Source organism: Zosterops lateralis (assembly GCF_965231275.1).
Source record: "Zosterops lateralis genome assembly, chromosome: 14".
Lineage (NCBI taxonomy): Eukaryota > Metazoa > Chordata > Aves > Passeriformes > Zosteropidae > Zosterops > Zosterops lateralis.
Window position 1 is genome coordinate 9,698,043 of NC_139774.1, and position 27,365 is coordinate 9,725,407.

At 40.7% G+C, this 27,365-nt stretch overlaps 1 protein-coding gene across 4 annotated transcripts in view; it reads left to right on the plus strand.

The window, feature by feature from the left end:
- Positions 1-7,459: 7,459 nt before the first annotated feature.
- Positions 7,460-27,365, plus strand: part of SMAD5 (SMAD family member 5) — a 30,667-nt gene continuing 10,761 nt past the window's right edge. Inside the window, exons 1-2 of one of the 4 annotated variants that reach the window (XM_083872004.1) lie at positions 7,460-7,551; positions 25,738-26,255. In XM_083872004.1, coding sequence (XP_083728130.1) covers positions 25,853-26,255 — 403 coding nt within the window. In that variant the 5' untranslated portion in view covers positions 7,460-7,551; positions 25,738-25,852. Of the gene's footprint in view, positions 7,552-15,975; positions 16,033-25,654; positions 26,256-27,365 lie in introns of those variants that run through there. The other 3 variants (XM_083872002.1, XM_083872005.1, XM_083872003.1) reach the window with 3 other exon arrangements.

Here is a 27,365-nt window from a genome sequence, read left to right on the forward strand (position 1 = left end):
AATGTCAAAGCTGACATTTTCTTGTGTTGGAAACAGAATTTCGTGACAAAAATTTGAAGATTTTCAGTAAAAAGGTACCCAATGGGGTTTTGACACTGGTTTGTCCATTGTTGTCTCCATCTAAATTCTGACACATTCAGTCTTCAAAGAAATTACAAAAGAGATAAAAAATGCCACAGTTTGAGAAGAAATCAATACCCAGGTGAAAACAATGAAAATTTTTGAAAACAAGGGTAGCAAACCTTGAACAAAAGTAAAAATTCTTTGCTAGCATTTGGATCTCCAGCCTCAGATTACTGCAAAAAGTTCGATAACTTTACAGAGATGTTCTTGTTTATTGCTTCTCTCCAATCTTTCATGGTCATTTGAAAGTTAAAACAGATCCCCCTCCTCTGGACAGTCTACTACAGTGAAAGTAGCTTGTTACAAAACATGGCTAAGAATGTTTAAATAAAAATATGTAGAATAAAGGAAAGAACTATTCATGATGCATCACTCCTCTGACAGGCTGTGAAGTTATTTCACCCTTCAACACAAGTGCTAAAAACATAATGGAATCCCTACTGAGTGTTTTCATGCTTACCAGAACATAAAAAAAAAAGCATAACAAAATGCCCAGTATGCCCCTAACTATTAGCTTGGATGAGTAAGGAGGCCAAGGGAAAACAGTGGCACTGTGGGAAATATTTGTGGCAAGGGAAGGAAACAATAACTGAAAGTGATAAAAATGGATGATTCCCCCCAGAACCACTCATGGACCAGGCAGCTCTTTGTGCCCCGTGCAAGGAGGACAATCTGTAAGCACAACATCAACAGAGATTATGAGGTTTTTCTCTCTGCTACCATAAAGAATTTTAAAAGCCAGATTCAGATTTAGAAAAGGCCTCCAGTCAGAAAAAGGAGGCCATTTTTTTTGTTACCAAAAAAGCCATTCAGCTTAAAAGCAAGACTGTGAGTGAGATACTTGTAATGCACCTTTCCAGTCTATTCTTTTTGACTTTTAACTTAGCTGAGAACATGAAATGGGCACAGATGCAGCACTGCAGTGTGTAAAAGTGGGGCACTAAATGGTGCATTAACATAGAGCTGAATTCTGTTGTTGTTAATCAGACTCTATTCAGAAAGAAACAGCAAACCTTTTGCCTGCATAAAAACACATATGGCTTGGCCTTTAATATACAATAATTCATTTAAATTTACTGAATCCACTGAACTTTATGAACTCAGAGTGGTTGTTCAGGTACACATTAATGGTGAACCAGCTGTAAATGATGATTTGCTCCAAAGAAGTTATTAACTCTTACTGCTTTATTTTCCTCTGATTCGCAGCACAGATTGTGAGTGCTTCTGAAGCCCTGCGTGTCATTTGATGTTTAAATGCAAAGAACCCATGAAGAATTGTCCTGAATTATTATCATTTGCAACAAGGAAGTGAAGTTTTATGGAAGTTCCAAAGCCCTTCTGTACTCAGAACATGGGATGGTTTAACTTTGTTCTCCCTTCACACTGATGTAGCTTCAAAACCACCCAATGGGAAGTGATGGTTATAGTGTTGTAAAACTGGTGGAAATAACAGGATTACTTTTGGCTAACCACTGGGTTTTCCATGTCAGGAATTTGAACAGCCTGAAATCATTCTGTCCTCCAACTCTTTACCTTTCAGAAGAAAGGACTAAACAATATCTTTAGGGCTTATATGCAAATTATGCAAAGCCTGTGAAAGTAAGTGGAAAGGACAAAAGGGAGGCAATGGGGAGCAGTCAGCCAGAGGGACCTCTTCAAATCAAACCCAGTATTTCTTCAACTTAGAAAAAGATGTTTATCAGTCAGATGAAGGGCAGGATGTGGGGAAGCCATCCTACTTAGCATTATGCTGTCTGTAAATTTTTGAGCCACCAGCAGCACCAATATTGTGATTTGAGAGAAAACCCCTAAGTGCTGACGCAAACTTCTCAAAGTCTCACTCCATTCTCATGCACATGAACTTCCTGCAGCAATACTGGCCTGGAGGAGGGAAAACCCACTCTTCTTCCACCTCTCTGGGCTGGACCATCTCACTGGGGTACACAATGGATATGCCCAAGTGTGTGTGGAGCTCAGGTGCTGCTTGTACCCACAGCCACTTGCCAGTTCTTGCAGAGGTGAGCTGCTCTAAACTGGCTGTGAATCACTCCAAACTTTTGGTTTTGAAGGTACCAAGTTTCCTGTCTGATGTTCTCCCAATACCTGTTTAGTATTGTTGTTCTTCAGCCAGGAATACATTTTCCTGTATGTGAAAATAATTGCAGTAATGTTCACAATATAAAAATGGAGGTGTGGTACATGTGCTCAAGGTATTTTTTCATACTGAGCCTTTGCTGATATTATTCATAGAAGTAATTGTATGAAAACCAGAAATTCCAACTTCTCTGGGCTTGCATTTGGTCTGGTTCCATAAATACTAACAGTGTTAGAAAATACTGAAAGTGTTTTATTTCACATTAATTGAAGTAACTATGACAACATAACACAATTTATTTCCTTTAACACTGAATGGTGGTAAAATTGGCATTGTTTTAGGCCAGTTCACAATTTGCATCAGAAACAGCTTTGCCAGTTCTGTAAGCTGGTTTATGCTCAAATTTTTCAATTATTCTTTTACTTCTTTTTAAAATGGTTACTTCTCTGGTGAACAAATCAAGTGTTAATGACATTTGAAAGGGCTTTTTTTGAGCCACATAAGACTTAATAAAACCATAATTTTCCATTTTATTGCTTCAGTGGGGAAAAGCTGTTAATTAGGAGTGCCATGGTAAAGAAAACTGCTTTTTGGCTCTGCCTACCAACTGGTTTATTCTGCTTATAAACAATTGGTCCCACTTAATGACTAGACTATACTGTATTTACTAGCTACTGTCAAGCATTCCCAGACCTCGAAGTTTTATGTCTGTGAAACACTTTCATATTATGATCTCACCTCATGATACAGAATCTCTCTATTCAAGTTTATACATGATGTGGAAAGTCTCTGAGATGTACTCTGAGGTGCAAAATTAGTGTAATTCCCCTGGAATGAAAGAGATGTGCCAATTTATATCAAGTGGAGCTGTGGCCCACAATGTCTCAAAGACATTTGCTTTTGTCTAGAAAACAAGCAAACAAACGTTTTTCATTTCAATGGAAAACAACACCTATGTCTGTCCTTGCTCAAGTACAGAAGGAGATCAAAGATGGCACAAAGCCTCCTTGCAAGGCAGTGTTTCACTTCCAGACAATTAATATGATAGTATCAGGGAAATGAAAATCTATTCCTTGCCTAGGTGTTTCCCCTCATGGACTGGAAAACTACTTGGTTTATCATTTTCGGTCTTCAGGCAAAAAGGTAACTCTTATTTGCATGTTTGTCAGTTTGTGCTTGAGAGTACAAAATTTACTTAAAAACAAGCTCAGCCAGCTAAATGAAATGCCAATGGTCTTATTATCCTGAGAGAGCAAAGCACTTAAGTCCATTACTAAAATGAAGTTAATTGAATTTAAACATGTGCTTAAAGTAAAGCACAGCCATAAATACTTCACTGAATAAATGGGAGATTATTCTTATGCTTAAATGTAAGCACTAATCAGTATTTTCCTAAAACTAAAGTTTATGGCCTTCTATCAGCAGTTCCAACTATCCCACTAATAATACCTGGCACTAAAGCCAGAATTTTCCAAGAAATCTCTTCAGCAGCATGAAAATCAAAACATCACTCCTACAATAAATTAGAAGAGTAGGTTTGAGGCAAGAACACATATATTAAAATCTGGGTGTGATGAGTTATGTGTAAGAAAGGCAGGAAAGAGCTTATTTCAAGTTGAATTGTGTGGCTTTCTCAGAAACAGCTCTTTGGCAATCTAGAATGGAAAAACCTCCTTGCTCTACAAAACCCAAAATGTCAGAATTTAGGGGTAGTGGGAACTGCAGAGCAACTATAACTGCTCTGTGTTTATACACCCAAGATCCTCTGCATCACAGAAGTCTTTGGAATCAAAAGTGGGGGATGAATTAAAAGCTTGAGCCCTGAAATTGCCACTGATATATCTGACTGATTTTGGACATGTGGCGTTTTGTAGCTGAGCCTAATTTTCTTCATATTTCAAATAGCAATACAAATGCTTTCCTCTTAGAAAGGGTAATAATCAAATATTCCTCAAGTATATTGCCATGCTTTTGAGTTGGACCAAAGAATTCTCTGACCTACATCTCTTCCACTGGTCTATATAAATTTGTTAAAGTACCTCATGAAATACATTGTATTTTACTGCTACTTTAGAGAAGGATGAGAATGGACAAAAGGAGAAGTTCAGCTGCAATCCCATCTCATAATTGTCAAACTCAAGTTTTGGAAGCTGCTTCTCCATTAGATGTTCCTCACTGGCACGACTGTTTTGAAAGGATTTTCTTTTTCCATCAAACAGAACTTTTCAAATGTCAAATGATTGTTCAAATGCCTGCTACCATTTTCTCTTCACAGAAAATGCAAAAAAGCCTCCTTTTTTTTTTTTTTTTTTTTTTTTTTTTTTTTTTTTTTTTTTTTTTTTTTTTTTTTTTTTTTTTTCTTTCTTTTCCCCTTGTTTGGCATGAAGGGACGTTTCCCATTATTGCACTGCCTTGGTATCACTGGAAGAGAACAGATGCCTGTTTCAAAACATAACCTTCATTGTTGTACATAGTGATGCAAAAATGTGGATGAAAAGATGCAACAGGGTTCTCTCACTCGCTATCTGCACTGGGCCATGAGCTCACATGGTCATGCTCTACCATGCTGAAGCTTCACTAATTTGAGATTTCTATTAAAATTACCTTTTATGTGGAATTCTTAATAATAGTTTGTTAATGTAGATTAGAATAATTGATGCATTTTTGAGTTGTAAACTCAAAACTCAGAATATAAACTCTTTACTGACCTTCTGGAATCTTTGCTTCTGAGCCTATTGAGAAAGCCAGAGTGGTACATAACTGAAAACCATTTCACAGTTTTTGAATTGAAGACTTTTATTCCTATTAACAGATGTCTTTACATGTCTAATTTATGTAGATGTAAAATATTTGTAGAATGGTGGAGAGGCAGAACTGGAGTATCACACAATTTAGAAAAATTCAGACCAGAATTTGTGATATTACTGACAATAAAATATGACTGCAGTGAGAGATGAGCTCCAGAATGAAATACAGTTCTGACAGCACGTGAAGAGCAGCAGTATGAGCCTTGCAGGCAGGATCAAAGGCCTGGCTGGCTCAGTGTCCTGTCCAACAGCCACAATAGGGATGCCCAGAGGAAGAATGCAAGTGCTGGGAAAACAGTGATGGAATCCTCACCCACCAATTTGCAACCACAGGCCTTCCAGAGCCAGAGACCAGTGTCTTATATTTATTGACTTTTAATGGCCTTTTCTTTTGTGAATTTCCTCTGTCACCAGTTTTGATTTTTAAATTCATGTAAACTTTTAGTATCCACAATGTTTGGTGGCAGAAATTTGAACTCGTTATTGTCCTTTGAGTGTAGAACTACCTTTTTGTTCTCAAAAGCCTGCAGCTAAGCTTTCTTCCTCCAGAACTTGAAGACAAAGGCTTTTCTTTCACCTTTTCAATCTGGGCTTTGTGCAGATGTCTTTAATATCCCTTTTCAGCTGTTTCTTCTCCAGATGGAAGAGGCTATTTAGGCATGCTCTGCATGGGACCCATCTGATCTTCACATCGCTCCTTTTGCCTTGTCTGTACCTCTACCAGATGTACTGTTCCTTCTTTGAGATGGAGAACTGGCCCTCTGTCTGGAATCTGTGATGCAGGTGCACCAGGAACTCCCAGCATGGAAACCATCTGTGCTTTGTTTGCTATTGCCTTTGTAGCAATTCCTGACGTTCAGTGCACTCCTTGGTGATCAGAAACTCATCCAATACCTGCACTGCACTATTACAAAACATACAAAGCTAGTGGATGATGTTAGATCATGTAATCTTGGATGTCACCTCACCCCCATGTGTGCTACTTTGCATTTATATCTAGGGTGGATTTCATCTACCTTTAATTTCCCACTCAGTATGGGAAACTCGTCCTGCAGTTCTTCACACCAGGTCCTCACCTTCACTTTGGTACATGACTGTGTTATCCGCAGCTCATCTCAGTGCCTTTTCCAGGGACACACTGAGCAGCTCCAATGGGCACTTTCCCTGTGAAATTCTGCTTCCCTTGCTGTGAAAAGGAACCAGAAGCTGCCACTCTGCTGCCTTTCTTTGGAGTGGTTATAAGCCTTAGGAGACCATTGCCTCCTCTCACCTGGCAGATAATCTTCCCTAAAACAAGTGTGAGACGTTACCAAGAGCCTTTTAGAAATCCAGGTTGAAAACATCAAGAATATTATCTTCCTCACACTCTGGCTGAATGCTTCAAAGAAAACCAGCAGTAATCTGCAAAGTCTGAGTTTCCTTTGACAAGCCAACACTTCACAGAGGGTCTTAACCTTCCTTTCCACTGCTGGCTCAAATCTTGTCAGAACACTGATGTCCTGGCAAGGGAACTCAGGCTTGCAGGGTGAGGGAGACACAAAGTTTCTCCCAAAGTGGGATCTGAGAGGGTTGAGCTGGTCATTCATGCACAGCTCTAGTCATCTTCATGGAGAGCAAGGGCTAATGATTAACCATAATCTTAATAACTTCATTATTTTCATAATAAATGTTTTGATTCTGCAAGCATCTAATTGCATAAATTTGATTTTCTATTTTAAGAGGTTCTTCTAAGGGGTGCAGCTGTTAAACTGTTCCTGTTAACTGGACTTTGGAACCTCTGTGAGCTCTTGTCAACAAGACTAATCAGTTTTAATTGTGTTTAGCTCAGTAGACACACAGAGAACCAGAGAACAATCTTTTGCAGACCTGTATTCTCATTTACAAATGTTACTCTCTGTTTCTGCCATCTTGGTTATACACCCAGGGTAGTAAAATCTTAGTAAAACATAGGCTTGGTATAAAGATCATTCATACTTTGTAATTTTTACATGAAAAGCACCATTATCCTAATTAAACTCCCTAATTTTGAGCTGTGTGTTGATGTGAGCACAGACACAGCATGCGAATACCTTAAATATGAGTATACATATGTATTATAGATGCATATACACATTTCTATCCATCAAAAACTCAGATTGTGCCTATTAAGAGAGACTTAATGCAAAGAATCAATACACCGTGATTGTAGTTGAGATAAATTAATCCCCGAAAGGGCTCAGCGTGCCCTGGGCAAAGCCAGGATTTCCACCGGCAAAATCCAGGGATTGTAGGAAAGACACAGCACAAAAAATGGCTGCGTTGCACGGGAGCGAAGGGCGATATTACAGGATGAAAGAAGGAAGCAAAAGCAGACCCGAGACACGAGTTTTGCAGAGTTTCCCAAGCGGGGCCGCTCGGGGCTGTCACCGCCCGGTCCCCTGCGGGACCCTCGGGGCTCCTCCCCCGGGACACGGCACGGGGAGCCCTCGGGAGGGACAGGGGACAACATACAGCGCCAGAAAATGGAGCTGCAGTAATTGCTGGAAGGTAATGCCGTGTTCATTCCTTACTGCTTGTTGTTGTTGGGGTTTTTTGTTTGGGTTTTTGTTTTTAACGCGAGGCTGCCGGCCCCGCTGCATTTGTCGGGCTTTGAAGGAGGTTGTGCAGCAGGGAAGGAGATCCGCGGAGATGGCGTCACTGTAGAAAAGTTTCCAGATTTTACCGAGCTTCTTGGTTTTTCTCTGCCTTTTTTTTTTTTTTTTTTTTTTTTTTTTTAAGGGGGCTGTACCATCCGTAATGCAAGTGGGCGATGATGTGGCCGAGAGATCTAAATATACCCCTGTGAAAACAGAACCCCCGAGATAGCGACACCGATAGCCGAGGCTATTGTTAACTTTTGGGATTCCAGTTACATCCCGCAATGTTAAATATTTATTTAATTACTGGAGGGAGAGCAGGAATTCTCGCTGACTCCACTAATGGAGTCGGAATAGTGCAGTAGGGGAGAGATTTTTCTCCTTTCCTCCCCCCATTGCCCCCACTTCCAAATCTAAATAGCTGTGGACAAGCACAGGCTGGAATATGAACATTAAGGGGGAAAAAAAAAGTTTCAGCTTTGTTTTAGGAGTTAAATTTCAGTCGTGTAAGCAAACCATATTGCATGTATTTTTCCGTATCTTTAGCTCACTCCAAACATAACATTCCAAAGGGATAAAATCTGTTACAAAATAAAACTGACTTTGTGACAGCTGAACTTTTACGTGGAGTCTAAAAATTATCTAAAAGCACCTCGAGAATCCTAAATGTCATTCCCAAGATGTGGCGAATTGTAATTAGGGCTGTGAACTATTTTAGTGGCAGTGCCTTACACGGGGCCCAGCTGAGCAGCTGGAGCATTTATGAATTTATTTTTTGCCCTTTACAGTGTTACATAGGAAGGTATTTAGACAACAACAATACTAATTTGTTTCAGATTAGAAAAAATGTAGCCAAACTGAAAATGTGTTGTTTGCTTTTTGATTTTCCTTCCTGTACTTCCTTTTAAAACATATGTCATAGGGCAGTGCTTAAAGAGTGCAAGAAGACTCATCAACAATAAGATAGTGAGTGAGAAGTAACTATCATTACTATATTACTGTTTTATGATTTTTCTCATATTACTGGCTTTTCCAAAAACTTTTGGGTTTAGAAGATGATCCAGTTCTCTCTTCTCCTAACAAAAATCCAAAACAAACAAACAAAAACACAAAACAAACAACAACAACAAAAACCCTACACAAAACCTCCAAATACCCCCCCAAAAAACCCCCAAAAACAAAACGAAACATAAAACAACAACGAAAAAAAAAAAGGAAAAGAAAATTCGGTATAAATTTTGGTAAGAGAAAGCAAATAGCTTGCAACACACTGTCCAAAACCTGTATTACACTACGCCCAAAAGCACTTTAATTTACAATAGGCATTATTATGCTTGTATATGCAGATCTTGATATGGTAAAGGAAATTATTAAACCCAACTATTTGGTCATGAGGCTGGCAAAAAAAAATTGTGTCCCTAAGTGTGCCACAAAATTTAAATGCAAGTTATAAAGGCTCAGCACCCTGTAACTTGGTGACTCCGTTGGAATTACACCCAGAAGGAGAAAGTCAGGTCCTGTCAGTTTGTAGATGAGAAAGCCTGAGTGCTCTGCACTGCCATCACTAATTGTTTTGTGTTGGGAAATCCTGAGGTGATAAAACGGCTGTTAGAAAGTTGGCTTGTGAGTAATTAAGTGTAGGCCTAGCTATTAAAACCTGATTTGTTACTCATAGGTTACACTCATCTGTGTCGCTTTCTCTCCAGATACAGATAAACTCGGTGCTCTTTTCACTGGTCTAGGCCAAAAGTGGCTGTGTGGGGAATGGAGCGATGTCAGCTCTGGGTATGGTTCTCACATATACTCAGTGGGAAGAATTACCTTTATCATAACAGATACAGTTACTGTAATAGAGAGCTGCTGTTTCAAACCGTTCCTTTCTCCTTTCATTTATTTCCAGAGGAAAGCTGGAGGATGCATACCCTTCTTCATTTAAGGTTTAAAACACTTTATTTTGCTCATAATCAAAACTCCACTTCTAAAAAAAAATTAATTTCTGTTTCAGAGTGTCTCTGTTTACTATACTCCAGCTTCTCCATAGAGTGGGTGTAACCAGGAGAAGAATTTGGCCCATGATGTGAGCTAAATTTTCAGTGCTTCCACTATTTAGAGCTCTGTTGTGCTAAAAATAGTTCTCCTGTGGTTTTGGCCATGGAGCCACAAGCGCAAGTTTTCAGTGCAGAGTTATTGTGGATGCTGGTTCCTTCTGTTGCTGCAAGAAATGGATGACACAGCTCATGACTGTGTCAGCTGGTGATTATGTTGAGTGTGAGGTCTCAGGTCAGATCTCCTTACTCTTCTGAAGTGAGCCTGTGTCCCACCCAAATGCCAGGGACCACCAAAAGGGACCATGTTTGGAATGCAGTGCTTGGGCTGGGCACTGAAAAACCCTAGGAAAAACTGGGAACCATGCAGGAGATAATGTTGCAGAATTCCCCCATAAATCTCCATGTTTATCTGTTGGTATGGGATGTAAAACAAATGGAGGGAAGGGAGTAAACCTTTAGGAAAGGAAGGCACAATTTTGTTCATGGCTAATTTGAAGCCCAGTTTTCATCAAAGAAAAAAGCTCATAGTGATCACAGGGTTATGGTACATGCAAGGAGCTCACTGTGATGTCAGATTCATCCTGTTTCTGTACTACATATTCTATCCCAATTCCATGGTTCAACTTCACTGTTGTCCATAGGAAATTGGTCTGGTTGTTGCAGACAGCTTTGAGGAGGCAAGGGCCAACTTCTTCCTGAGCTTAGCAGGTGTCAGACTCCAGAAAGTGCTCTTGTAATGCAAGGTCATATTCTGGGAATAGTTAAAAATCACTGATTAAGAAGAATGAGAGCACTGCATGTTTCTGTACTGCTGATGTGATGGTGAGGGCAAGCTGGAGATGGTCCAGAAAAATAACACCAGAGGAATATTCAAAGGAATCAAGCTGTTTAAAATTATCTTCTTTATCATTTCCTCTCTGAGAGCACTATATTGTGTTCATCAGCTGGGACTTTTTTCCCATTTCTCTGGGAAGGTTTTCACCCCATTCCAAGAAGATTTGATTTAAGAGTACTCTGCCCTGATGGACTCTATCCACAGATGTCAACGGATGGTGGTTCTCACTCTGATGTGGACTTTGTGACAGTTCTCAAGCAAATGCTCTTATTCATTCCTTCACACACATCTTACTCTTCCTGCAGTGTTCTTTTTCTTTTCTTAGGATTTTGCCTTTTTAACATGTTTTCCAGACTTTCTTTTCTTGAATTATGTGTTCCGTTTTGCATCCTAAGTGACTCTCAGATCTGTTGAACTGGATATGCTATTCCCAGTATATTCACAATTTTATTCTGTGGAGTGAAGCTGAACTTACCAAACTTTTACATAATTGTGTCTTTGTTTCTAACATCCCCAGAGATGTTCCATAGCATTATTCAGGTACATGTCTCATCCCATTTCTTCTTCCAGTCTAGGAATAAAAGTTTGCAGCTTTAAACTTGCTGGGAAGAATAATTTTGGCTTGCCTTCCCTCTCTCCCCTGGTCTACAATTTCATGTTAATGTCTTCTATCTGTAGCTTCAGGAAACAAGAGTAATTCTTGTCTCTCTTTCTCTGTGTGAGTTATCATGCAAGGTACCCAGAAGCGTGGCTGTAACAATAACAGGGTACTTAATTTGAGAATTAGCTCTGGGGATTCAAAGGCTGTGAGCCAGTGAGTGTAACTTTGCCGGAGCCTACACCTCTGAGGGCCTTCTAGATAAACACTTTAGTATCTTTCCTCCAGACACTAAAGGTTATTTCCATTTTCTTACATACGTGGTGCAAGGTACATGGCATTTGTATTGTCTTCTTGGGAGGCAGCCTCTTAGCACCTCCTGTGCCTGTTCTCAGCCTGCTGTCAATTGTGGCCTTATTTCAGAGAACCAAATGGCCAGAGCGAGTGTCACCTCCCTCTCCGCTTGCTGAACTCTGCTTAAGCACAACACTGTTTTTCTGCCTCAAAAATATACATAAAGGTATGTGTAGTATGTTAGCCCCTCCTTAGCCTTTCCCACCCTGAAACTTTTCAAATAGGGATGGCATGTTCCTCTCTTCACTGCCACAAAAAAAAAAAAAAAAAAAAAAAAAAAAAAAAAAAAAAAAATTCCTTTCTCAGCATTTCCCCCTTCCCCCATTTCTTCTCAGCTGACAGCTGTGAGAGTGGATCTTTCTTGAGCTATCCATTTCCCCCAATTCTGTTTGTAAGCTAGATTTGGTTTAAATATCCAACCCATCTTTCTCACTAAAGGATTTATTTAACATAAAGTGGCTTTGCAAATGCTTAAAGTGGGTTGAGACATGGCAACTGTTTACATAATTTATTTTTCTTTTTTAAACCGTATTCCACCTTCTTCCCCCAACAATTTAGAAAGTTGATAGAGAATGAAATTGAGCAATACAGCCATTTAAGAAGTTACAGGAAGGCCAAAGTTTTGTAATAAAGCAACTGTTTTTCAAGACTATTTCCTTATATCATTCAAACAAATATATAATTCAAAAAATCTATTTGATTTTCATACTAATTCACTTCTAACCAAATTAAAAATTCATTAAGAAATACGGGAATCGTATTCAAAATCTGGAGAGTAAAATGAAAACAATGGAATTTAAGATAAGTCTTAAACTTCACACTTCTCAGCCATGGAAGGCCTGATATCTGATGGCTGTTTTGTACTTTGATCAGATTTTGAGGTTATCTCTCACTCTGACATGAACACCTACAGTAACTCACCTTTATGGGAAGGTGTTTTTCCATCCTCATTGCCATTAGCCTGTGCACAAAGGAATCAGACAGGTACAAGTACCTTTACAAGGCAGGCCCCAAAGTTGTCTCTGCAGAATCTAACATAATTTAATAATTAAAACATTCAGGTAAGGGGGAGGTTAGCTAGGTGTTTTTCCTTGGATGAACACAGCTGCATGGATGTGTGCTGGAGAATGTGGATTTGGCAGTGATAAAATAGGATCGATGGTTCCATGAGTTGTGAAATTCAGGAATTTGTGAAATCACACAATTTCTGGAAAATGTGTTCAGGGTGCTTTGAGTCTCCATGTTGTCCTTCTATTGAACCTGATATGTTATTAGAGTGGACCCACTGGAATGTGGCACTAGAGATCCAAATGATGGAGACCATGTATGAAAAGGCAGTGGTGAAAGTGGTGTTAATTTTCCTGTGGCCTTAAGGGCATACATCTGAATCATCAGATAGCCAATGTCATTTATTTTATCGGTCTCATTGACTACAAAGAGATAATTTGACTTTTGGGGTTTGATAGTTGGGATTTGCCCATTCAACATTAGTCTATGACAAAATGGCATGGGAAAAAAAAAAAAAGAAACCTACTTTTCAGACCAATTATCATATTTCTTGCTAGCACACTCCAAAATAGCCTCTGCATTGTGCTTAAAAAAATCACTATTTTCTGTGAAGGGCGTGCCGCAAGCAGACATGTCTCAACTGCCTGTAGTTTTAAATCGAGAATTTTTAGGGAAACCTAATTTTGGAAATCTTGGCGTTTTCCTTGTCCTCCCATACTCTTGTGTGCACACCTTCAGCTTTCCTCATCACTGGAGCTCTGAAACCTCCGCAGCAGGAAGTGCATCGGAGCTCTGTGATGTAGATTCACCCAGCACTATACAACTGTTTTGTAACTCCTCCAGAGAGGAGAACATTTTGTTTTCTAGAGACATGATGGTTGGCACATGAACAACACCTAAAATGCCTGCTGCCAATTTGTTGTTTGTTACTCGGTTTATTAATTAAGTTACACAAAAGATTTGGAAAAAGGCCAACAGTTATTGTTGGGGTGTTTTTTTTGTCCCGTATTTTGGACTGCCTGGCCAAAGCAGAACAATTGCTGGTGCAGAGAGACAGAGGAGTCCCCAAAGGTTAGCTCTGTTCTGGGACTAAATTACACCAAAGCCTTGCTCCTTCTCTGCTGCCATGAACTTTAGTAGAGATATCCTGTTGGGCTATTAATTGACTTCTTAAGAACTTCTGTTTACATCCAAAATAATCAAGAGCCATGTAGTTTTGAACCAGAAGAAAATTTCTTTAAAGCTCAAATATACTTGAAACTGAAATTTCAGCTCGGCTCATTTGATATTTTTCCCTATTTCTATCAACTTTACATTATTTTTTCTTGATTTTTTTCCTGTTTGGTAGATGTTTTGCCTTTAAGTTACACAAATAAAACATAGAGTTTCATGTGGCTTCTTTTTAGCTTAATTATATATGTATTTTTATATGTATATAGAATCACTTTTCATTGCACCTGCATACTTCTGGTTTTTTCCAAAAGGAATCTGATAGCAAGATTCAGTTGCCATGCCAGATCCAATTGGCACGCTAGATTTCTTAACTGTAGTTACCTGTTTTACAACAGAGACACAATTTATGTACAAATGATGGGTTTGCCCCATAACTCTGGTCCTACACAATTTTTTTTATGAGAAGAAGAAACTCTTCTGTAGGAATTTCTGTAGTTACCAGACTAGGATTTAGCTTAGTTCAGGAGTGTGTCTGAAGCTGGCCATGATCAGCCTTCTCTGAGGAAAGCAGCCTTTGGGTTATGAAGTAATTGTCCTGTAGGAAAAGTTTCCTCCTAAAATCACTTTGTGAGCTGAAGTGTGAAATACTTTCCTCTAATTGTGGATCTTCCTGTTGCCCATATAAAGTTAAATTTTTCAAAGCCATCAGAGTTCAGACCTCAACAATGGTTTGTGGTGAGTGGTTCCACCTGGTCCCGAAGAGCAGCGCTGAGTGTGGGGCAGCACACATTGGTTTACGGCACCTCATCCCTGGTAAAGCAAACAAGACCTGGCCAGGCCTTCCCTGCTATCAGAGCCTTCTGCAGGGACAACTGATTTTTATAACTGATTTCAGTGGAAGAGAGCACATTCTTTAGTTTCAGTGGAAATTGAGGTGGTTGGAGTTTCAAAAGTCAGTTGTGTACTGAGAGCAATTAAAAAAAAATTAAAACCTTCTTACATGAAGTCATTGCATGGAATCCAATTCTTCTTTAATATACCCTCATATCTAATAATTCACTCAGTTAAAAATGTCAAGAAAACACTTGTGCCTGCAGTATGCTTAACCAAGGTCAGACATTGCTGTGGAATGCTGGATGTGTTTTTGGCCCAATATCTCTCTGAAATTTTCTTCTGTGCAGTCCAAAATCAGCTTTGAGGCAACAGTGCTCACCTCCACATCACACGATGAGGACAGTAAGAGTTTGTCCCTTAGCACCTTTATACACAGTAGGAAAATCTTCCTTTCTAGAGCCATTCCTAACAACGCTGACACATTTTCCTGAAGTTTTACTGAGTATTTTAGTAACTTACTCAGAGACACAGCGCCCTGAAGGTCCTCAGCTGCCCCAGCACATTGTGGATAACACCCAGTCCCACATGGGATGAGGCTCAGGGGGAACCATCCCACTCCCTACAGCCTCTGAAAGGAGGTTACAGCCAGGTGGGAGTCGGGCTCTGCTCCTGCGAGTAAATGATAAGACAAGAGGACAGTCTTAAGCTGCACGAGGTTCAGGTTGGGCATCAGGAGGAATTTCTTCACGGAGATAGTGCTCAGCCATTGGAAGAGGCTGCCCAGGGAGGTGGTGGAGTCACTGTCCCTGGAAGCGTTTAAGGAAAGACTGAACGTGTCCCTCAGTGCCGCGGTCTGGCTGGCACTGTGGTGTTGGTTATGGGTTGGGCTCAGTCATCTCCAGGTCTTTTCCAGCCCAGGTGAGGCTGTGACTGTGCAAACAGCCCCGGTGCCCCGGGCCGGTGTCCCACAGCAGCAGCACACGGTACCGGGGCCGGTGTGGGCCGCTGTACGGCAGCACACGGTACCGGGGCCGGTGTGGGCTGGTGTCAGCAGGAGCACACGGTACCGGGGCCGGTGTGGGCCGCAGTACGGCAGCAACACACGATACCGGGGGAGAGCGCCCGCCATCACCGCGGGACCTTCGTGCCCCTTTTCTATTCCTCCAGTACGCGCTACGTTACTTCCTGCACACCGAACCCCGCACGCTTTATTTCCCGATTTATTATTTGCATTGATTTCGCTCTCGCTTTCACGGAGAGACGCGGGCCAATTCCCCACAGGGCCCCTTCCCACACGGCCCCCGGGCCGGGCCCGGCCCTTTTCCCGCTTCCTCCCGCCGCCGCCGTGGCGCGCGCGCGGCCCCGCCCCTCGCGCACATCCGGGTCCCGGCGCTGGCCCCGCCGGCCCCGCCGCCGCTCCCGTCCCGTCCCGTCCCGCCGCCTCCCCGGCAAACTTTCGCCGCACCAGCAGCAGCGGCGGCCGCGGCCCAGCCGGCGCCTCACGGACACCCGCCCCCGGGGAGGCCGCCTGCTCCGCGCCGGGTGGGTGTGCTCGGGGCGGGCGGGATGGCTGTGAGGGTTGCGGGCCGCGGCAGCCGCGGCGCTGCGGGTCGGGTTCCGGGCGGCGGCGGCGGCGGTGAGGGGGATGGTGGGGACGGGCCCAGGCCTGGAGCGGGCCCGCGGTGACGTGGGGGGTCCCGGCGGGGCGGGAGGGGCCGGGAGAGGCCTGTGGGGGAAGGAGCAGCCCCGGGAGGGAGAGCGGAGCGCGGGGCCGCCCGCGGGGCTGCCCGGACACGCGTGGGGCCGGTACAGGAGCCAACATCGCCGTGCTCGGCACAGACTCGGGGGAGTTGTCTCTTACTTTTTTGTTGTTTGGGTTTTTTCGGGTTTTTTTGTTTGGGGTTTTTTTTTTTTTTTAATTTTTTTTTTTTTTTTTTTTTGAGACGAGGAGTCTCTTAGCTGGAGTCAGGCCTGAGCGAGGGAAGAGCAACAAACACGTTTGCAGGCACTGGAGGAGAGGCGGGAGGCGATGTGAGGGCTCACACACACACACACACACACGCACAGGAGGCGATGTGAGGGCTCACACACACACACAGGAGGCAGTGTTAGGGCTCACACACACACAGGAGGTGATGTGAGGGCTCACACACACACACAGACACACACAGGAGGCGATGTGAGGGCTCACACACACAGGAGGCGATGTGAGGGCTCACACACACATACAGACACACACAGGAGGCGATGTGAGGGCTCACACACACACACAACTCACAAACACACACTTGTCCACCTTGGCCTTTCTCGCCCTGACAGCTGCCCGACAACAGATGCACAGCTTCGGTCATTTAGAATGGCAATTTTTGTCTTCTGCGGGTTGTAAATTTAATAGAGGAAATATGCTCTTGCGGTTTAAAAGCACAAGACTGGGAATCAAGTGATCTGTGCTCTGTTCCAGTTGTGGGATTTCTTATGTGACCTTAAGGTAGTTGAGTGATATTTTGTAGGGGAATGAGATGGGGAAGAACTGATTCAGCAGTGGTGTTGAATGTTTTATTGAATAGGTTCAGGAATAGTTCTTGAATCTCTTGGTAGAATAGGTAGGGATTTAGAAATTCCATGTAGTGAATCACTTGGTCTTGCTGCTTTAACCAAACCTCCAAGGAATAACTGTCAGAATTTGCATCAGCAAAGTTTTGTCTGTCATGGGAAATTAGATTGTCAGTATATGATGGTTTTAGATGAAATCTCCTGCTGGTTTTCATTCCTTCGTTAATTTCAGATAATTAGCCTTCCATGGGTGGCTTTAAAATCCTGAAAACTGAAATGAGCATAGTTCATTGTGTGTGTCAGTTACAGAAGTTCTGCACTGAATATTCTCCTGATATTCTGAGGAGTCACAGTTTGACTGGAATAAAGAAGAAGGTGCAAACACTTGCAGTCATGTGCCTGTGCTCATCAAAACCTGTAATGCTTTATGAAGTTGGCAGCTAGTGGTAGTGGAAGTTAATAGAAGCAGCAAATAACTTAATTGAAGATGTTTCATAATTAGCGTGTTGTAACTTTTGAGAGTGCCCTGTCTGTGTTGGATTTAATGTCTTAATCCCTACCGTTTGATAGTGGTTTAGTCTTACCTCTGATATTAAAATTTTGTTCACTTGGCCTTGAAATTGCTGCTAAGTGCTTAATGCCACTTATTTCTGCAGAATAAAACCTCAACAAACCACGTGCTTACTGGGATACATACCTTTTCAAACCTTTATTTTCCTTTCAAAGGTGGAGGACATACATTTGAGATAGGAATTTTCTCTTTTTCTGAAAAGGGCTTTCCTAGTGGAAGCCCAGATGGACAATCATGATGAGGCTGAGAAATGGAAAAGAAGGAAGAGAGGCTTCCTCTGCATTTCTTCCTCTTGATGACAAAAAATCACAACTGTGTGCTGCTGTGTACAGCTGTGGTGGGTGGGTTTTGTTGTTTTGGTTTTTTTTTTTTTGAGGTTTGTAGTTTTAATCTCTGATGGAACTATAATTGTTGACCCTGTACTATTTTGTACTTGTTAGGAGGTCATGATTTTTTATCTTGCACCTGGAGTGGGTGATCTGTGCAGAGTTTTTATGATCACAGAATATTATTTGAGCTGGAAAAAAATGTCACCCAAGGTGGAGTGCTCATGCTCAATTAAGGAACTTCTTGGGTTTATTTGAATGTTCTTTGCAAATTATGTTGTGATCTTTAGTGCTTTGGAGGACACTTTTAATTGCAGAAAACTGTCCTTTCTGTTTTCTTTATAGATGTCTAAGGAAAATGCTAGGAAGTCTTTTATTGGAATTACATATCTGCAGAAATACTCCTGTGGCAATTCTGTGCAGGTCCTTGTGTCTTCCCGTACTTCCAGTTAAGGCCTTGTTTGTTATACTCATGTTTGGTTTTGGTTTTGTTTTTGCTTAAGGTACAAGTTTCTTCAAATGTTAGGTTTGGTAAAAAGAATTTTAATATGTTAATGTTTTTTTAGAGATCTTTACTGATTTTTTTTTTTTAATAACAGGTAAGGAGCTGGTGTTCAGAATGAGAAGATTTGTTCTTGTGTGAGCTGAGTGCACTTGAGATATCCTCATGGCTAACGATAAACAGCTCATTAAAAGCAAGTTGAGCAGTAATTTAACACTTTGGCCGTTATCATTAGTCACAGTGCAAGTTCCTGCTCTGTTTTCTGGGAGCCTTTTTAGCCCTTTCCTGTGACCACGTAGAGAAGCTGGGCTGGCACTGGAGCGCTTGACCAGCGTGGGTTGGCAAGGTGCAGGGCACTGCCTGCCAAGTCTGTCTCCCTACTGACCTACCACCAAGGTTGAGCCTGCCAGCACTGTCATCCTTGACAGAGGATCTTTGTCACAGTCCCTGCTACTGATACACCAGCTATGAAGTAGTGTCTCTGAATTCTGGGTCAGTGCATGTCACAAACTGACAAATTTAGAATACTTTGCCATTCATTCATTCTGTGCAAGGGAAAAAAAAAAAAAAGAAAACTTGCTGAATTACTATTGTCAGTGTTCCCTCCAATCCTGTAGCTTTTGTAAACTTGTCACAGGCTTAATGCAGTTTAGTTGGAGTGGAAGTGTATACACACACACATATACATCTTTATTTTTCTCCTTCTTTTAAAGCTTTTTGTGTATCCCATTTTCCAGGTTATACTTTTTGTTGCCAGCACAGAGTATTTAGAATCTTCGTCTTTAATGGTCTTGCGCATGAACATCTAAATTTTTAGAAGGCTTTGTCCAGCTTGTTAATTTTTTAGCATACTTTAGGGTTTGTGAAAAGCACAAGATGCCCTTTATTTTCCCATTTTTGTCTCCAAGTGTAGTACTGAGGTCATTCCTAATCACCCATTTGCTTGTCCATGTCTACTAACGTACCAATGGAGGCATAGGCCTTTGTTTTCATGTTTAGTGAAATGTAGCAGTGCTTTTCTCTGGAATTTTAATTAAGAAATAGATTCTAAGTTGCAGTTATCAGTTTTGGTTAGGGTAGATCTTGAATAACCTTAAAAACAGGGCTGTCTGCTGTTGATGGTGGCATTGGCCAGCACAATGCTTCTGCTGAAACAGGAGTGTGAGAAAATGTACAATTCTGACAAAACACTTAAGGGAGACAGGTCTTGGTTCAAAGATAGAATTTATAGTTTGGAGAATTTCTACAAAAGCTAATTGCACAGTAATTAGAGCAACTGCAGAGACCAGGGCCATGGGATTTTTTTGTTGTTGTAAATGTGGATGCTTTAAGAAATAGATAGTACTTTTTAGGCATGGCAAGTTTTGGTGTTTTCTCCCTCCCTCTCCCTTCCCCTGTATGAGAGTTAAACTCAAGGTTTGCCATGATGCAGAACAAATTCAAAAGTATTCTTTGGTTATAATTTTTCTGAGCTTTTATTGACATCAGATGGAAGCGAGGGTGCTTTGGAAATGCAGTGAAGCTCTCTTAGTGATCTCTTTTCCTGGACCTCTTTTGTGGTATAAATCATTATCACTGATACTATTTTTTTGGAAAGTAGTTTTTGAGAAAACTTTAAGAAGAAGCAGAAGCATCACTTTGCTGTCTGAGCCGTATCTTCCATGTCCATTGTATTACTTGCTGCTTGTGCTTGGCCTCAGAGTTTGTTAGGTTTCTTGTAAGAGAGTGCTGGTTAAATTCTCAGCTGACAGAGCTAAATGCTTCAGCTTTTTTTTTTTTTTTTTAACCGTGTTAGATGGTGTACAGATGTGGAAATTAAAAGCAAAAGTATTGTGTGAGAAAGCCCTGTCAGCAATTGTCAGTAGATTTTTGTTTGGAGGGCAGTCACGCTTAGTAGAAGTTTTGAGGACACCAGACAGTTCTTTTCTGTCCTTGTTTACATATATTATCAGTTAGATTATATTGCCTTACAAGGCATGTTTGAAGGAAGATATCTAGTGCTGGGGTAAAAGCACTTACCCTAGATTTTGGTCAGCTGGATGTACATTTGTACTGCAGGCCCAGTTGTGATGAAAATACCACAAGTCCCTTTTTGATATAATTTATAAAATCTCTTTCCTCTTTTATTTAATCTTATGGGGAAAAGGGGGAAAGTAAGATTTTTCATTGTTGGTGTTCTTTGTGGCTGGGATGTTGCATAGGGTAATGTAAGAAAAATCTTTTTGGTGGAGAGGCTTTGGCATTGGTTTGAAGGATGCAGGCCCTTCAGGTTTATTGAACAAGTTTTTTAACCGCAGTATCACCTTAAGATTTGCTCTATGCTTGATGTGTATGGAGAAACTGTGGAGCAAATGTTACTCCTGTGTTTGTTCTTAAGAACACACTCCAGTATGTGCATGAGACTGTGTGCTGGGCTGCAGTGTAAGCTGTAGACTTGGGAAATGATGATAAAACCCAAGCACAATCCTGCACAGTTCCTGTCAGGAAATTTATAAGGAAAAAAGGATTTTAATAAAACCAGGTGAAACTGATGCGTGAGGTTGTAGTTTTAAAGAAAGTATTGATCTGTGTATATAGCATAGCACACTGTAATACACTGCAGTTGAGTTTCTGAGCTTTCTGTGTGAATATGTATATTAATGTGTGTATGGAGTTAAAACACTTGAGCAGTTCTGAGTTTGAAGGGCAATAAAGTTAAGCACAAGAGCTGACTGCAGAACAGCTTTAACTGCAGATCTGCAGCAGCTCTAATGAACTCCCAGTTGTGTTGCTGGTTATAAGTGGTGCTTTGTTTATTGTATGAAGCTCAGTCTCAAAACAGCTTCTAATCATCAGCAGTGAAGTTCCTTGTTCCAGATGGGGTATGATGCTACAGGAGGCTCCCTGAATTTGCAAACAAGTAAATTAGGGGGAAGAGAATAGTCCTTGTACATTGGAACTCAGGCTTGGTACTGGCAGTAGGAAGGAATGGAGGGTCATTGATTTTACCCATTCTAAAATGGTTTTACCCATTTTATTCTTGTGCTTATGAAAGTATCAATCCCTGATGCTTGGGATGATGGTTTGCTTGGTTAATCAAACCTAGATTTTGCAGGTGGGAAATTAATTTGGAATCAATGAGAGAACACATTGCAAACAAAATGCATCTCATGAAAATAGGTACACCATACATAATGTCAGATTTTCTGTTCTGCAGTGACTCTAGCTCAGCTCCTTTTAGCCAGAAGGAGATACTTTGGTATGAACCTACTGAACTTGCCAATGTAGTAGGCTAAGAAAATTTCATGAGAACTGCTAAAAGGAAGTCAAGTTGCTCAGTGTTTGTGGTGGCAGATGGAAGATGGTGGAGTTCTCCCATCTGCAGAAACAAAATGTAAGTTTTGTTGGCCAACTTTGTTTATATCTGGCTGGCTGGATGAAGTAGTAAGGAGGGAGTTCAAACAAAGGACCTGTTCACCCAACCACTTTCCTTCCATTTGCTGTAGTCATTAACAAGAACTTTAAAAGTGTAAATAATGCATGCCCCAAAGTCTAATTTTGATACAGCAATTACTTCCTTTTATATTTGCCCTTTAAAAGCCCCCCATGCTACTCTATGTAATTCATTACACTCACTCCTTAAAGAGTGTTTGTAACTGGGTTTTTTTAATGTAATAGTGTGGTTTTCAGTTGATGTTCTCTTGTAGCTCAGCTGAAAGGTTATTTAATAAAAGAAGGTAATGCATAATAGACCCACTGCTTCTTAAGGAAATTTCAGTAAGCCTTTTTCCCCATGAAAGTTGTTACCAGCTGTGTCTAGAGGTGCAGCAATACGAGTAATTTGTGCACCACTGAATGAAAATGTGACTCCTTAAAGCATTTGTTTGTGTATTCAAAGCTCAGTGATGCTCTGTGGTACAGCAATCACAGCTCATAACTTGTGCTTTTAAGCCTCAGAAGAAATTGATTGTAAGTACAGATGGATCTGGGGAAGCTGTTCCTGGCAGATGTCAGGATTGCTTAGAAACCTTTCACAAATTAGATGCTGAAATTACAGCAAATGTAAGTAAATGTTCTAAATGTGGTTTATGCCACACATTCAGAAATCTAAAAACTCTACATGAATTGCAGTTTCTACATGGAAATGTTTGGTTTCTACATAAATACCTGAACCTGCTGCTTTGTGGCCTTAAATAGCTCATGAAGCCAGCTCATGATTCATGAGGCTTTTTAATTCTGCCTTGTTTTCTTAAGAAAAGGCAAAAGCTGTAAACCTTCAGTGTTTTGCCTTCCAAAATGAACCTTGGGAAAGTGTGCAGTGGGATAAATTCAGTGTCATTTCGTACTTCTCAAAGCCTATTTGTATTTTGTTGAATTTTCTTTCTTTCCCTTGATTTTATTGAACAGGTTCAAATACACTTCTACTGAAGTCTTGAAAGCCTCAGAAGTGGCCAGAATGGAGTTACAGTGAATGGCATTAAGGTTTTAAACTTCAACAGTCTCATTTTTCAGTGGTTAGAGCTACAGGCATGGATGTGGAAACTTTTTTTGAAGAAGTTGAAGCAGTTTTGATAAAATCTGTTCTGATGCTTCTGAAATCCTTGTTTTACCAGGCTTTACTTTTGTTGATGGGCCCTCAGACAAATGTAAAGTTTTTAGAGTTAATTGTGTTACTTACTGCAGGAAGATTGTTTCTAAAATGATAGTTTGTAGGACAGTCATTTATCATAATTCCCTTGACACTTGCCCTGCAAATACTGTTACTGCAAAATATCATCTCTGTAGAACTGTTCCAACTTCCTTTCCTTTTAGTGAGCTTGTTTATTCCATGAGCATACTTGTGGGTAAGTGATGTTGAAATTATATAAAACCAATAAAATATCTTTTCTAGTTGACGCATTATGTTCAAAATGCTGTAAAACAAAATAAAATTTTACATTATCGTAGCACAGAATCCTGGATTTTTATCCCATTATCCTGTAATGGGGTAAATCAGGGGATGTCTAAGATCTACTTTGAACTCAACTTAACTAGAGGAATTTCCAGTGCATCTTCTGCCTTGATGATGCTTAAGGTTCTTTGAAAGCATAGCTGAAAGCAAAAATAGAACATTTTAATTGTCTTCTGGTCTGAGATTCTAGGTGGGTTCATTTCCTTTTCTAGGGGTGTGAGCAGTTGCTGATCTTGCAGCTATTGAATGTATGCAAGGCTTGAAAGTAAGTTAGTTGCAACTATAAACAGCTTTTACTTTTTGAAACAGTAAACTTTTATCCTCAGTAAAAGAAAAAAATCAGTCTGAGTTCCTGGCCAAGTTCATCTCCCTTTATATATTTCCTGTTACTGTGAAGGGTGCAAAGGTTCTCATGTGTAACAATCTGAGGGAACTAAATTACTATGAAAGTGCAGACATGGTGATATTTCTGAAGAAAACAGGTGATAGGTAATTTTTGTGGGTTTTATTTTTTTTTCTCAATACCTTCTTCTAGATAGTTACTGAAGCAGTGGGAGATTTCTAGTCTCCTAGTTTCTTTTTTTTTTTTTTTTTTTTTTTTTTTTTTTTTTTTTTTGAGAGAGAGAGCTCTAGGAAGAAAGACCTTCAAACAGTTTTTCTGTTTGTTTTGGTTTTCCATTTAATTTCCATATTACTGAAACAAAGCTAAATAATCAAAGAAGTACCAATGGGATTAAGCTACTGCATGAAATAAATGAGGTTTTTTCCTGTAAAGGAACACCAGGTGTCTCCTTGGGTTTGTTCCCTGCTTTCCTCACCCTCTAATTCCATAATAAAAAATACAGGATGGTTACATGCAGGACATAAATGCCTTGCCTAAGGATATTTGCTGTAGCTTTGGCTGATGGTGCTTAGTACAGGGTTCTGTTATGTGAAAGTATCTGTCCAAGTGCCTGAGTGAGCCTGTAAATGTGCCCAGACACTGAAAAGCCTTATCAGATGACTTTAGTTTATCAGAGATGGGAGGAAAAAAGATCTTCTTGATTAAAGATAGCAATCTAAAAGAAACAGCACAGAGATATTTAACATTTTGCTCCCCCCCCCCACCTCCTTTTTCTCTTATGTGCAGATTTGGTGTCTCGGGCTAGGTAGGTGTTCTAATTCACCGTGGTTTATCAAAAGTGGAGAGACAATGTTGTTTGGCAGTCTCTGTAGCAAGAGAGGAAGCATCTTTTGTTATTGACATCCTTTCTCTTAGCTCTGCTCTTGCTTTTTGCCAGCTGCTCATTGTCTATACTTGCTTATTTAGTATTCACAAGGGATTTTACAAGTTCTTATCAGTTCGTTGCCACAGCACATCATTTCCTCTTGTCATCGGTACTCCTTAAATTGCTGGGGGGAGGATTTGCATTAGGGCTGGTGAGTGGTAAAACACCATTCATGAGCCAGTTGTTCTGCTGCTCTCCTTTGGAGGCACTTTGTAGTAAAGGTCACATTTCTAGTACTTACTCTCACCGTGTCTTTTCCCCCCTTCTTTTTTCTGGGGAGAAGAAAACAATTTTTTTTGCCAAGGCTAAAAATATCTAGCTCTTCAAATACTCTTCTTAAAAGATATAAGGAAGTGCAGCATAAAATTAGCTACAGCTAAAAAAAGGTTGACCATCTCTCTGGGTGGCTGGAGAAGGTTTGGTTTGTGTTTTTTCTTGGGTTTTTCTTTTAATTGTGCTTTGTTTTCTTCATCTACAATTTTTTCCTAATTTCTTTTAATACTCTCAGAAATATGGGGTGACTAATTAGAGCTCAAGAAAAAGCAGATGCTTTAGGATTTTTTTTTTTTTTTTTTTTTTGAAATATCCATTTGTGAGGCTGAGTATTTCCATGCAGTATTGGAGACTGGTGGTTCCTTCTTGCCTCTTCCTCATTTCTTCATAGCAAGTTTAGTCTTCTAATGCAGCACTGTGACAGGGGAATATTGTTGGTTTTAAAGAATATTCCTCAAGCCTATCCTCTGAAAGAAAGTAATCAGTTTAAGGAATATTAACAGCAACTGTGCTGTCTCTGTCATCCCTTGATGGTCCCTTGTCCCACAAATCAGTAGTGTGAGCTTTGGGGACTGATTCCTTTTTTGGAGTGTGAGCGTAGTATCACACTGGGATTTTGTTTTGAAACAAAATCAGGTGCAATGCTAGGGTTGAAACAGGAAGTCTTTTCATATCTGCCTTTTTGTTTTACCACAGCTTTTACTGGTTTGCTAATTCCTTGTTAAATTATCTTTTTACTAGTGCTAAAATTGGAGGAATTGATCATCGTTTTTGATGTGAAGACTTCATCACTGACATCTCTATGTTCCTTTGTCATCCTCCAGGAAATAGTACGGCTCATCAGTTGCAATAACTGCTTTGGGTATACACTGACATTTATTTGGAAAAAAACCAAACAAACAGACAAAACCCAACAAACTTTTTGAAGACTTGTGTCAAATGACGTCAATGGCCAGTTTGTTCTCCTTTACTAGCCCAGCTGTAAAGCGTCTGTTGGGCTGGAAACAAGGAGATGAAGAGGAAAAATGGGCAGAAAAAGCTGTTGACGCTTTGGTAAAAAAGCTGAAAAAGAAAAAAGGTGCTATGGAAGAACTGGAGAAAGCCTTGAGCAGCCCAGGGCAGCCCAGCAAGTGCGTTACCATCCCGCGCTCCCTGGATGGACGGCTGCAGGTCTCTCACAGGAAGGGCCTTCCCCACGTCATTTACTGCCGTGTGTGGCGCTGGCCCGACCTGCAGAGCCACCACGAGCTGAAGCCATTGGATATTTGTGAGTTTCCTTTTGGATCCAAACAAAAGGAAGTCTGCATCAATCCATACCACTACAAGAGGGTGGAGAGCCCAGGTATGTTTGAACGTTACTGTCCTAAAAACTGAACAGAATCTTTAGTAACCACTGAACTATTCACTCCATCCTCCTCTGGTACTGTACAACCGATTAAAAGAGGCAGTTTGGGTGAGGAATATTCAAAGTGTACATTACTGGTGGGGTTTGGGGGAGGTGTGCAGTCCATTTTGTACTAGCTGTTTTCTTTGGGATAAATCACCATTTTCCCACAGACCTCTTAAGCCTGCTGCCCTTAAAGTTAGTAGCAAAGTTCTCCTTTATTGTGAAATAGAAAGCAGTGATGTGTTCTTTCAGGTTCAGTTTCTTTGAGAAACTTGTTTCAAAATCTCAGTCCTTGCAAGGAGGTTGGTGGCTGCCTTTCAGGGGCTTGCTATTTAATTGATGTGTGACATGAACTGAGGAGATGAAAAATAAAATTAATAAAATTCTAGGGTAGAGTTCCCCACATGATTTCCTGTTGGGGGACAGCAGAGATGAATAGAACCAAGAGAGATGATTAGAGGACTGTATGTGTCAGATGTGTGTCAGGTGAGGAGCCTGCTGTTAAAGTATGCTGCTGTGGGAAAGGTGAGGAGGATTGGGATTGCTGTGGGAGAGATGAAGAATGTTGCTCTGGACAGTGTGGTGAGAAGTTGTTTCCCTTGCTCCCCAAAGTGGTTGTAACTCCACTGGATTGACTGTAGTGCTCAAGTGCACTGCTGCAGCACTGGAATTCCAGACTCCACCAGTCCTGAAGTTCAAATGTATGGCAGTACAGATTTTGTTTCTCTTCAGTGGAAAGGACGATATGTAACCATATAGTTTGACTGTAGCAATAGAGACTGTATTTCCACTTTCTCTGATTTGCTAAGGTATGCAGAAGTGAGTTTTGCACTTCTGCATCAGTATTTCTGTATGTGCCACATGTAGCCTGGTTTGGTTTATTATTTTTTTAAAAAGGTCGTCTTTGAGTTGTGTGAAATATGTGTGTGGTTTTGTGATTCTTGCAAGAGTAAAGTTTGAATCTTCCATCAAGCATGATGTAAAAAAAAAAAAAAAAGGAGAGAGGATGGGGTAAAGGCATGCCAGATCCATCCCCTGCTCCACTTTCCATCCCAGCTAGAGTTG